Below are 12,550 nucleotides of genomic sequence, written 5' to 3' on the forward strand. Positions count from 1 at the left end.
CCTTCAATACAATAAACCCGGTCAATCTTTTCAACAAACTGATGGACATGAACATTGCCCCCTGTATATGCCACTGGATAAAGAGCTTTCTATGGGGAAAGAAACAGAGGGCTAAGATGGCCAGCCTTTCATCTTGACCCCTGACCCTCAGCACAGGCGCCCCCCAGGGTTGCGTCCTCTCACATGGGCTCCTCTCCCTCTATACAAACCACCTTACATCCCACCACAGCTCAGTCACCATTCTCAAATATGCAGATGACACAACTATAATAGGACTCCTAACCAACAACAACGAGGACAAATACCGCCAGCAGGTAGCCCAAGCTACTGCACTGCGACAGGTCACACAGTATGAATACGGATCTGAAGCCTCAAACGGTCGCTAACTTTGTCATTTTTTCACTTTATAGTGGAGAACAAAGTTCCAGCATCATTGTATAATAAAGAGAAACAAACCTCTGATTTACAGTGTCAGTGATGAGATATGATATCTGCAGGTTTTGAAGTTTTACTGGAAGTTTCAGGCTAGATGGAGATTTTGTTGTGCCGTATGGTTTAGAGGATGGATTCTGATTGGCTGTCAGTGTTTCTATCGTTCATCAAATCACTCTGAAAGTGGATCCCATCGTTCACTACTGTCCGTGTTGTTTTAGTCGTGGTGTGGACTCCATCTTCCACTTGAGTTAGAATGAACTTTATGTTTATTATTATATTATCATGCTTAAAGGTCTTTACACAGCAACAACATGAAAATGCAAAATACTCGCCTGCAAATGTTTGGCATCAAACTATTCACAGCTGCATCTGGCTGAAGGCGTTTCTGTGGACGGAGACGCTGAACGCAGGTCGGAGTCGGCGTGGATACGACGCTCTCCTCTGCTTTTGTTGAGTGAGGAGGAGGAGGACATGATGATGACCTCTGACCTGCCCTCAGCAGCTGACTGACAGCAGACACTTACTGAACTGTTGCCTCCACGGGAAGAAATGAAGTGTTTGTATTTATAAATACATGATGATGATGCGTATATATCAGACGCTATGATGTGAATCATATTTTATGAATTCACCAGATCTCAACCCAGCTGACGTGTTCGACAGCGCTCTGCACCACCATCATCATCACACCACATGAGGAAGATCTTTATGAAGATCGATGTTCATCAGCCTTGTTATTGATTCTACCGGAGGGATGAACACAAACACATAAAATCTGTCTTTATAGTGTCCATTTCATTAATTCATAACATAGACACACGGACTGTAAACCATCGTCATGTAATCAATGATCAGTTTGTCATATCTACTCTAATCTCTATAATGACGAAGGATAAAATAAAAAGCTGATGTAATAAAGTGAAACAAGTGAAGCAGATCAAACTCTTTATTATATTCTGACAATATAACTTTTATATGGATTTATAACAGTTTTAGAATAAAGGAGCAGAAAAAACAAACTGTTTCTAAATATGAGAGAAAAGAAAAACTGCGTCTGAACACGTTTGAAGCTTCAGTTCATTCAGATCGACTCACCACAAACTAACTTCACTGACGGAAACGTTTTAAAGGAGTTTTACTGTTTTTTGTGTCTGAGATCAAAACTTTTTGTAGTGAACTTGTGTTTTAGTTCAGTGCTGAATGTCTGATGCTGTTCTTTTAAACGCCTCTCGTGTCGCCTCTCGTTATTTGCCTGAAGTTGATCGCTGGAGTCGGTTTGCAGTTCGGCCTCAACACTAAAACAAAGAACTGAAGACGTGTTTCAGTTGGCACAAAGACTGCAAACAGTCAGAGGTCTCACTCATGCAGACAATCTGAGACCGTCGTCATCGACACATTCAGACCGGCTGGAAACCATCAACTCAACATGCTGCTGCCAATATAAACCTGGTGAGAGTACGGTGGCCCCAAGGACCAAAACAGCTTTGTTTTCTTAATATAATAGTAGTAATAATAATAATAATAATAATAATAACAGTAATAATAGGTTGTGTTTTTCTCCTTGAGGCTGTTTTACATTAAACATTAAATATCTGACAGAATAAAAGAGCCTCATGTTAAACTACGAAGAGTAAATATGAAGTCACTGATGTCACGTCTGCTGCCGTTAAACTAACTTTCCGATTGCTCTGTTGGTGAACGTGTAGACGCTCACTAACACCAGCGGAGGCAGAGACGTCCGGCCGCTGAGCAGAGGCAGTGATTGGTCGGGGGGCGGGGCCGGAGGCAGTGAGTGGTCAGGGGGCGGGGCCGGAGGCAGTGAGTGGTCAGGGGGCGGGGCCGGAGGCAGTGATTGGTCGGGGGGCGGGGCCGGAGGCAGTGAGTGGTCGGGGGGCGGGGCCGGAGGCAGTGAGTGGTCGGGGGGCGGGGCCGGAGGTAGTGAGTGGTCAGGGGGCGGGGCCGGAGGCAGTGAGTGGTCGGGGGGCGGGACCGGAGGCAGTGAGTGGTCAGGGGGCGGGGCTGGAGGCAGTGATTGGTCTGGGGGCAGGGCTGGAGGCAGTGAGTGGTCTGGGGGCGGGGCCGGAGGCAGTGAGTGGTCAGGGATCAGGGTGGAGTGCAGCGTTGGGTTTAGCAGTCGGCGGGGGCTGCCGAGGCGTTGACGGGCTCGTCGGGCGAGTTGGGGCTCAGGTACTCGAAGGCCTTTTGGCTCTGGGAGACGAATTGTTTGAGCGGCGCGAGCAGCAGCTCGGTGGCGGACGGGCGGCGGTGGGCGGCAGCATCGGAAGGGAAGGGCGGGGCCTCCCCGTCCGGGTCCTGCTTCAAGCTGGCGCGGCGGCCGTTGGGGGGGTCGGGGCTCTGGGGGCCGGAACCACGGGCGGCGCGGGAGTACAGGCTCCTGCGGCGGCGAGGACGGCCGTCCATGGCCTTCAGGAAGAGACTGTTAGTGGAGCTGCGGCGAGACGAGCTGTCACACAGGAAGTCCTCCTGGTTCAGGAAGTCCTCCACTTCCTGCTGAGACGGCTGCTGCAGCTGGCGCACAGAGCACAAAGTTTATATTCCAACAGCTCAGAGGCTCAATCACAGCCGCAGAGTATTTATGTTATTGATTAATCTGTCATCAATATATATCGGCTTATAAAAGACAGTTATGACAGCCGTCAATCACAATGTTCTCAAGCTCAACCTTTACTGAAACACACCTGAACCTTTGAAACACACCTGAACCTTTACTGAAACACACCTGAACTTTAACTGAAACACACCTGAACCTTTACTGAAACACACCTGAACTTTAACTGAAACACACCTGAACCTTTACTGAAACACACCTGAACTTTAACTGAAACACACCTGAACTTTAACTGAAACACACCTGAACCTTTACTGAAACACACCTGAACCTTTATTGAAACACACCTGAACTTTTACTGAAACACACCTGAACCTTTATTGAAACACACCTGAACTTTTACTGAAACACACCTGAACTTTTACTGAAACACACCTGAACCTTTATTGAAACACACCTGAACTTTTACTGAAACACACCTGAACTTTTACTGAAACACACCTGAACCTTTATTGAAACACACCTGAACTTTTACTGAAACACACCTGAACCTTTACTGAAACACACCTGAACTTTTACTGAAACACACCTGAACCTTTACTGAAACACACCTGAACCTTTGAAACACACCTGAACCTTTGAAACACACCTGAACTTTTACTGAAACACACCTGAACTTTAACTGAAACACACCTGAACCTTTGAAACAAACCTGAACTTTTACTGAAACACACCTGAACCTTTACTGAAACACACCTGAACTTTTACTGAAACACACAAAAGTAACAAATCTCACATCTGAACCTGGACATTTGAGGACATTTTGGACATTTTTGCTTGAAAAAAGGTTGATCTTGCTGATTAATTTTCTTTTGATCAACTAATCAATTAATCACTGCAGCTCTGATTCACACAACAAGACTTAAAGGAACCGTCCAACAGTTTACAGTACAGACAGATGTACAAGACATGTTTAGCCTAGCTTAGCACAAAGACTGGAACCAGGGGAAGATTCAGGTGTGTCTCAGGTATGTTTAAGTTGTGTCTCAGGTGTATCTCAAGTGTATCTCAGGTGTGTCTCAGGTGGGCTCACCATGTTGTAGAGCGGTGTGGCGTTGATGACCAGCTGCAGGAGGAGCTTGGAGAGTTCCTGCAGGTCTCTGAGGAGCTGCTGGATCTGGATCGGCAGCTCTCGGACCTGTCGGACTGGACGCAGCTCTGCCAGCATCAGGGCCTGACCTTTGACCCTGTCCAGGGTCAGCTCCCTGAGGCTCTCTGTCCGGTACACCAGCGCCACCAGCAGGCTCTGCAGGTACTGCAACAGGTCGCCCAGCAGCTCCAGCACCTGACCCAGACCCACCTGAGGGGACAGTTTCATGTCATCAGTGTATTTACAATCTGCCGTCTGTGTTACACCTGCTGTCAATCAAATACAGACACTGACACGCCCCCCTCACCTGCTGTCAATCAATCACAGACACTGACACGCCCCCCTAACCTGCTGTCAATCAAACACAGACACTGACACGCCCCCCTCACCTGCTGTCAATCAATCACAGACACTGACACGCCCCCTCACCTGCTGTCAATCAATCACAGACACTGACACGCCCCCTAACCTGCTGTCAATCAAACACAGACACCGACACGCCCCCCTCACCTGCTGTCAATCAATCACAGACACTGACACGCCCCCCTCACCTGCTGTCAATCAAACACAGACACTGACACGCCCCCCTCACCTGCTGTCAATCAAACACAGACACTAACACGCCCCCCTCACCTGCTGTCAATCAATCACAGACACTGACACGCCCCCTCACCTGCTGTCAATCAAACACAGACACTGACACACCTCCCTCACCTGCTGTCAATCAAACACAGACACTAACACGCCCCCCTCACCTGCTGTCAATCAATCACAGACACTGACACGCCCCCTCACCTGCTGTCAATCAAACACAGACACTGACACACCTCCCTCACCTGCTGTCAATCAAACACAGACACTGACACGCCCCCCTCACCTGCTGTCAATCAATCACAGACACTGACACGCCCCCCTCACCTGCTGTCAATCAAACACAGACACTGACACGCCCCCCTCACCTGCTGTCAATCAATCACAGACACTGACACGCCCCCCTAACCTGCTGTCAATCAATCACAGACACTGACACGCCCCCCTCACCTGCTGTCAATCAAACATAGACACTAACACGCCCCCCTCACCTGCTGTCAATCAAACACAGACACTGACACGCCCCCCTCACCTGCTGTCAATCAAACACAGACACTGACACGCCCCCCTCACCTGCTGTCAATCAAACACAGACACTGACACGCCCCCCTCACCTGCTGTCAATCAAACACAGACACTGACACGCCCCCCTCACCTGCTGTCAATCAAACACAGACACTAACACGCCCCCTCACCTGCTGTCAATCAAACACAGACACTGACACGCCCCCCCTAACCTGCTGTCAATCAAACACAGACACTAACACGCCCCCTCACCTGCTGTCAATCAAACACAGACACTGACACGCCCCCCCTAACCTGCTGTCAATCAAACACAGACACTGACACGCCCCCCTCACCGGCTGTCAATCAAACACAGACACTGACACGCCCCCTCACCTGCTGTCAATCAAACACAGACACTGACACGCCCCCCCTAACCTGCTGTCAATCAAACACAGACACCGACACGCCCCCCTCACCTGCTGTCAATCAATCTCAGACACCGACACGCCCCCTCACCTGCTGTCAATCAAACACAGACACTGACACGCCCCCCTAACCTGCTGTCAATCAAACACAGACACTAACAGCTCTGTACCACCGCCAACACGCACACAAACACACAAACACACACACACATAATGAGACTGCTGATTGGTCGTCATTATCCTGAATCAGCAGCTGTTTACTGACTATAAACCTGCTCGTGTCTGAATTTAAAGGACGAGTTCACAATGTTTCAACTCTGTCATTAAACCATCAGTCAGTCATCAAATGAACATTAAAGCTGTGTTTCTTGCTGTAATCATTCCTCCTGTTCATACTGACCATTAGAAGATCCCTTCATAATGACCTTACAATGGAAGTGATTGTGTTTGATTCTCTACTGGGTAACTTAGTTGACATATTTTAAGCTATAGTTTTAATGGTGACCACATGTCATCTTTTTGCACAGATTAACCTCAAATGTGAAGATATATTTAAATTATAAACCACAACAGTGTACCTGCTGACGGTCAGTTAAAATACTCCTTGACTTTGCCCTTTTATAGATAAAATATTGAAAAAAATGACAGAACATTCGGCACAATGTGTTCAAAATGTGTGACATCACGTGATGCTGGTCACATGATCAGCTTTCTGTTCGTAGCAGCTGACAGAACATTTGCAGACATCAGTAAACTAAACTATTAACTTCCTTTAAATGTGAAACTCAATCTAAAAAATACAAATTTTCATTAGTATTTAGAATTTTGGAATAAATAAAAATTGGATGAAGTTGACTTTAATATCATTTATTCATTATTTTGAAAGCTAGAACCTCTCAGTGGAAAACATACAGAATGTTTGTGTGATATCATAAGACGTCTTCCCTTAATAGAACAAAGCAGTTAGTAAAAATATATATTATATTCTATATTCTATATAATATATATATTATCATCAATGGATCCCAGTAAAGTACCACCAACACATCCAGAGGATGAACCTGAGATGCTGCTGTGACCTCTGACCTCCTTCGCTGCGTCAGGTCAAACTCTGAAAACACATTTAGACTTTACACTGACAGCAGAGATATGTAGAGACTCAGCTGGTCACTAAAAGAAAGATATTTGTGTCACTTTGAAGTGTTTTCTCTGAATCCTGCTGGATTGTTGCATCATTAACTGTTTTGTAACAACATCATTACTTAACATCTTTATCCTCTGTGTTTCTAATGTTATTGACTCTTATTTCTTTTATTTTCTGTCTTTCTTAATGACATCATTATGTTGTGGGAGGAGCTGCAGGTGTGTCTGTTCAGCAGGTGTTCTAGTATGTCTGCTGTGTTACTGAATAATGTTCCCAATAAAATACATATAAAAAAATAAGTATAATAAATCTGCTCCTCCTCCAACCGACAGTCCTGAGTTCAGTCAGCTGATGCTGCGTTCAAGTCATATGAGCGTTATCGTAATTATGAGTTTCCAGCTTGTAATATATATTGTATATTTCCTGAAAACCTCACATCAGCCGCAGACTGACGTCGAGCGTAATCAGACCCAGATTTCACAGATGATATGAGATGTTTAAGGTTAGAAGACACTTTCTCACCGTGTTGGCAGCGTCTCCCAGCGTCCTCACGGCTTTCTGCAGCTGCTCTCTGACCTTCATCATGCGATGGTAAAGCTGCAGGCTGAGACCTAGCAGGAGGCTGCGGACCCTCGTCCACAGACTGGGCTCTTCATCTTCATCCTCATCCTCGTACTCCTGCACCCTCATCTCCCACTCCCGACCTGACACCATCACAGACACCACAGAGTTTTAGTTTGATTTGTTTCTGACTGAACTGAGACTTAGTTTCACTTTATTCTCTGTGAACTCAGAACACATCGCACCTTCACTGTCCCGCTGTTATTACAGACACCTGAACTCACCCCAACGCTCCACTGTCCCACTGTTATTACAGACACCTGAACTAACCCCAACGCTCCACTGTCCCACTGTTATTACAGACACCTGAACTAACCCCAACGCTCCACTGTCCCGCTGTTATTACAGACACCTGAACTAACCCCAACGCTCCACTGTCCCACTGTTATTACAGACACCTGAACTAACCCCAACGCTCCACTGTCCCGCTGTTATTACAGACACCTGAACTAACCCCAACGCTCCACTGTCCCGCTGTTATTACAGACACCTGAACTCACCCCAACGCTCCACTGTCCCGCTGTTATTACAGACACCTGAACTCACCCCAACGCTCCACTGTCCCACTGTTATTACAGACACCTGAACTCACCCTAGGCCCTCTACTTGCCTCCTCTGTTGAGTCATGATGTTTAACCTGTGATGGTCTGTGGGCTGATGGGAAATGGAGTTTGTTAAAGGTGCTAAAAACATAAATATTGAATAAAGAATTAAATTATTAGATCGTTTTTTAAACAACACATTCTGACAAATGTTCTGTTCCAACACTGAACTTATTTATTTACATTATTAGAAATCAGTCAGGTTTCCATAGTAACAGTGAAGTTTTCCTCGCTGTAATCATTCCTCCTGTTCATACTGGATATTAAAGATCCTTCAAATGTGCTTTAATGGAAGTGATGGAGGATAAAATCCACAGTGTGTCCACACAGTCATTTAAAAGTCTGTGTGAAGCTTCTATTCAGCTTCAGCAGTCTGAGTTAGTCATATCAAGTGGATATCTGACACATTTACAGTCTTTTTAGCATCAAATTCCCTCTTTGTGTTTCCTCGGACAGTGTTTCCCTGTTGAGCTGCAGGTGGAAGTATAGTAACAAAAAGAGGAACTTTGGCACTAAAAAGACTGTAACGTTGAAAGATATCTACTTGATTTGACTCATTTGGACGCTGAAGCTTCATATTAGCTTCAGACTGTGGATTTTGTCCTCCATCACTTCCATTGTAAGGTCATTATGAAGGGATCTTCTAATGGTCAGTATGAACAGGAGGAATGATTACAGCAGCTTTAATGTTCATCTGATGACTGACTGATGGTTTAACTTTCTTCTTTTAAATGAAGTTTCTTTTGTTCTGGAACAAAACAGAAGTTTGACTTTCTGTTGTTTTTATTTGAGCTTTTAGAAACTCTATTGAGATTAAAAAACAGCAGAAATGTCTCCAGTTTGATCCAATCAGATCTTTTTAATTCTTACTGACTCATGTGACCATAGGAGAGTCACATGACGTGTTTTATTGAATGGATGTGATGACACCAACCCCCCCGACCCCAACCTTCTCACTCCTCAATCCTAAACCTGACCAAGTGGGCCTACTCGGAAAATAACGCTGACCTCCGTTACCCAGAACGCCCCCGTACTCACGCAGTGTGGGGGGGAGGGGCAGGTAGTAGGCCGTGGCGTCCTCAAGGCGGCTCAGCACGTCATCCAGACCCAACGTGGCGGCTCGGCCCACCTGAGACTCCTGCAGCAGCCGCACCGTCGCCCAGGCCGCGTCTGACAGGCGCTCCAGCTGATCCAGAGCGCCGTCCAGCCCGTCCACCACCCACAGCTGCACGTCGTCCAGCGTTACGAAGAAGGCGTCCTTCAGGTGACCCATCACCTAGAGAGGAACAACACCTGGTCAGCAGCTGCACTCTTAAAGGGACAGTACGCCATGTTTCCTCTCTGCAGACTCTGCAGATTTTTTAAATTAATTTTCTATCATTATTCTATTTTTTTTTCCTTTTTATATCTTTTGTTTGCTTATTACTTAATTATCGATTCATTCTTTCTTTTCCTTTCTTGTCTGAGGCTGAATGAAGTCAGGATCTGATCTGTGGTTGATCATTTGTTCAAGATAAAAATAATAATATTTATTATTATTAAATAAGCATCAGAAACAAACAAAAAACACAAATGTCAAACAAGTGAAAGGGAACCTATTCTGCTCATTTCCTGCTTTATATTTTTTATTCTGGGACACGATTCACAGTTAAAACCTTATTTATCTTCTACTGGTCCTCAGTTCAGCCTCTGTCTCTAACAGGAAGTCTGACCTCCTGTCTCTTTAAGGCCCGCCTCCCGATGAGCCCACTCTGTTGTGATTGGCCAGCTTCAGGAAGTCTACGAAGGGCAGCCTATCAGAGTTGTGTTAAGTTACCGCTGATGTAAACCCAACTTTTCCTGCTTTACTACTTAAAATTAAAAGCTTTTAAATTGACTAAATAACAGGAGACTTTTATTGTGAAGAATTTACAGGAAATTAAACATGTTCCTCACTGAATTAGCGGAGCTTCATTAGCGACACTAAAAACCGGTCGACACAACATGTGGAGATATTTGGAGCTGTTTGGATCAGTTATAAATAATGCAGGGAGGAAGAGTACAAGCAGAAACAGCCACAGTGATGATGATGATGATGAAGAGATGCAGACGACCAGCACACCTCCAACAGGTAAACCACTTATGTTATTTCTCCTGCTGTGTAATGAAACCATGGAAAAACAGCATAATGTTAGCGGAGCGGAGCAGTGAACTGGCTGCTGTGTGACGAGCAGACGACCATATAAAGAAACTCGTCACCAGCCGACATCGACTGAGTTCTCAGAGCAGCTGCTGCTTTTTGAATTTTTTTCACAATCATTCATTTTTTAAGTCTGTTTTTTATTTCTTTGTCATCTGCAGTCGATTGATTACTACTACTTGATCAATAAAACTGTCATCAGTAACAAACCTCGTCTGTTGATTGGTTTAGGATGGGAAAGTTTCTCTCCAGACGGTCGAGACCAACGAGAGCAAAACTGTTTGCAACTTCAACTGAAGAGAGAAGAAGAAAGACAGGAATCATTAGCAGTAGCAGTATTAGCATTATCAACAATGTAAGCAGTGTTAGCAATAGCATCATTAGCAGTAGCAGTATTAGCATTATCAACAATGTAAGCAGTGTTAGCAATAGCATCATTAGCAGTAGCAGTATTAGCATTATCAACAATGTTAGCAGTGTTAGCAATAGCATCATTAGCAGTAGCAGTATTAGCATTATCAACAATGTTAGCAGTGTTAGCAATAGCATCATTAGCAGTAGCAGTATTAGCATTACCAACAATGTTAGCAGTGTTAGCACTGTCTCTTAGACCCCATCCCAACTAGGCTGCTTAAGGAAGCCTTACCCTTAGTGAGCACTTCTTTACTAGATATGATCAATCTGTCTTTAGTAACAGGCTATGTACCACAGTCCTTTAAAGTAGCTGTAATTAAACCTCTTCTTAAGAAGCCTACTCTTGATTCAGGTGTTTTAGCCAATGATAGACCCATATCTAACCTTCCATTTCTATCTAAGATCCTTGAGAAAGCAGTCTCTAATCAGTTATGTGACTTTCTACATAACAATAGTTTATTTGAGGATTTTCAGTCAGGATTTAGAGGCATCATAGCACAGAGACAGCACTGGTGAAAGTCACTAATGACCTCCTAACTGCATCGGACAAAGGATTTGTCTCTATACTTGTCCTGTTAGATCTTAGTGCCGCATTCAACACAACTGACCATCACATCCTATTACAGAGACTGGAACATTTAATTGGCATTAAAGGAACTGCATTAAGCTGGTTTCAGTCCTATTTATCAGATTTCAGTTTGTACATGTTAATGATGAATCCTCCATGAAGGCAAAAGTTAGACACGGAGTTCCACAAGGTTCTGTACTTGGACCAATTCTATTCACCTTGTATATGCTTCCTTTAGGTTATATTATTAGGAAACACTCCATAAATTTTCATTGTTATGCAGATGACACCCAATTATATTTATCAATGAAGCCTGATGAAACCAATCAGTTAAACAAACTCCAAACATGCCTTAACGACATAAAGACCTGGATGACCTGCAATTTTCTGCTACTAAACTCAGATAAAACTGAAGTTATTGTGCTTGGCCCTAAACACCTTAGAAACACATTATCTAATGATAAAGCTACTCTGGATGGCATTACCCTGGCCTCCAGCACCACCGTAAGGAATCTGGGAGTTATCTTTGATCAGGATATGTCCTTTAACTCCCACATAAATCAAATCTCAAGGACTGCCTTTTTTCACTTACGTAATATCACAAAAATCACATCCTGTCCCTAAAAGATGCAGAAAAACTAGTTCACGCATTTGTTACTTCCAGGCTGGATTATTGTAATTCCTTATTATCAGGCTGCTCTAACAAGTCTCTAAAGACTCTCCAGCTGGTCCAGAACGCAGCTGCACGTGTATTGACTAAAACTAGAAAAAGAGATCACATTTCTCCCATTTTAGCTTCGCTGCATTGGCTTCCTGTAAAATCTAGAATAGAATTTAAAATCCTTCTCCTAACTTACAAAGCCCTTAATGGTCAGGCACCATCATATCTTGAAGAGCTCATAATACCGTATTATCCCACTAGAACACTGCGCTCCCAGTATGCAGGCTTACTGGTGGTCCCTACAGTCTTTAAAAGTAGAATGGGAGGCAGAGCCTTCAGCTATCAGGCTCCTCTCCTGTGGAACCATCTTCCAGATTCAGTCCGGGGTGCAGACACCCTCTCTATGTTTAAGAGTAGGCTTAAAACTTTCCTTTTTGATAAAGCTTATAGTTAGGGCCGACCAGGCTCGCCTTGGATCAGCCCTTAGTTATGCTGCTATAGGCCTAGACTGCTGGGGGACTTCCCATGATGCACTGAGCTCCTCTCTCCTCCTCCTCCTCTCCATCTGTATGCATTCATGTAACATCAATGCATGTCACTAACTTTGCTTCTTCTCTGGTTTTCTTGTCTAACAGGAAACCTTTCAGCTGCAGATCGACTGCTGTCTGATGTGATGCTGCTGCT

The 12,550-nt window shown here is 44.6% G+C and overlaps 1 protein-coding gene across 1 annotated transcript in view; it reads right to left on the minus strand.

Annotated features, from left to right (window-relative positions):
- Positions 1-2,430: 2,430 nt before the first annotated feature.
- Positions 2,431-12,550, minus strand: part of plin6 (perilipin 6) — a 16,604-nt gene continuing 6,484 nt past the window's right edge. The window contains exons 3-7 of the mRNA XM_067600214.1: positions 10,434-10,516; positions 9,083-9,320; positions 7,344-7,525; positions 4,098-4,364; positions 2,431-2,964 (exon numbers count right to left, since the gene is read on the minus strand). Of these exons, the coding sequence (XP_067456315.1) occupies positions 2,563-2,964; positions 4,098-4,364; positions 7,344-7,525; positions 9,083-9,320; positions 10,434-10,516 (1,172 nt within the window). The 3' untranslated portion in view covers positions 2,431-2,562. The remainder of the gene's footprint in view (positions 2,965-4,097; positions 4,365-7,343; positions 7,526-9,082; positions 9,321-10,433; positions 10,517-12,550) is intronic.

This window comes from Thunnus thynnus, chromosome 10, assembly GCF_963924715.1.
Source record: "Thunnus thynnus chromosome 10, fThuThy2.1, whole genome shotgun sequence".
NCBI lineage: Eukaryota > Metazoa > Chordata > Actinopteri > Scombriformes > Scombridae > Thunnus > Thunnus thynnus.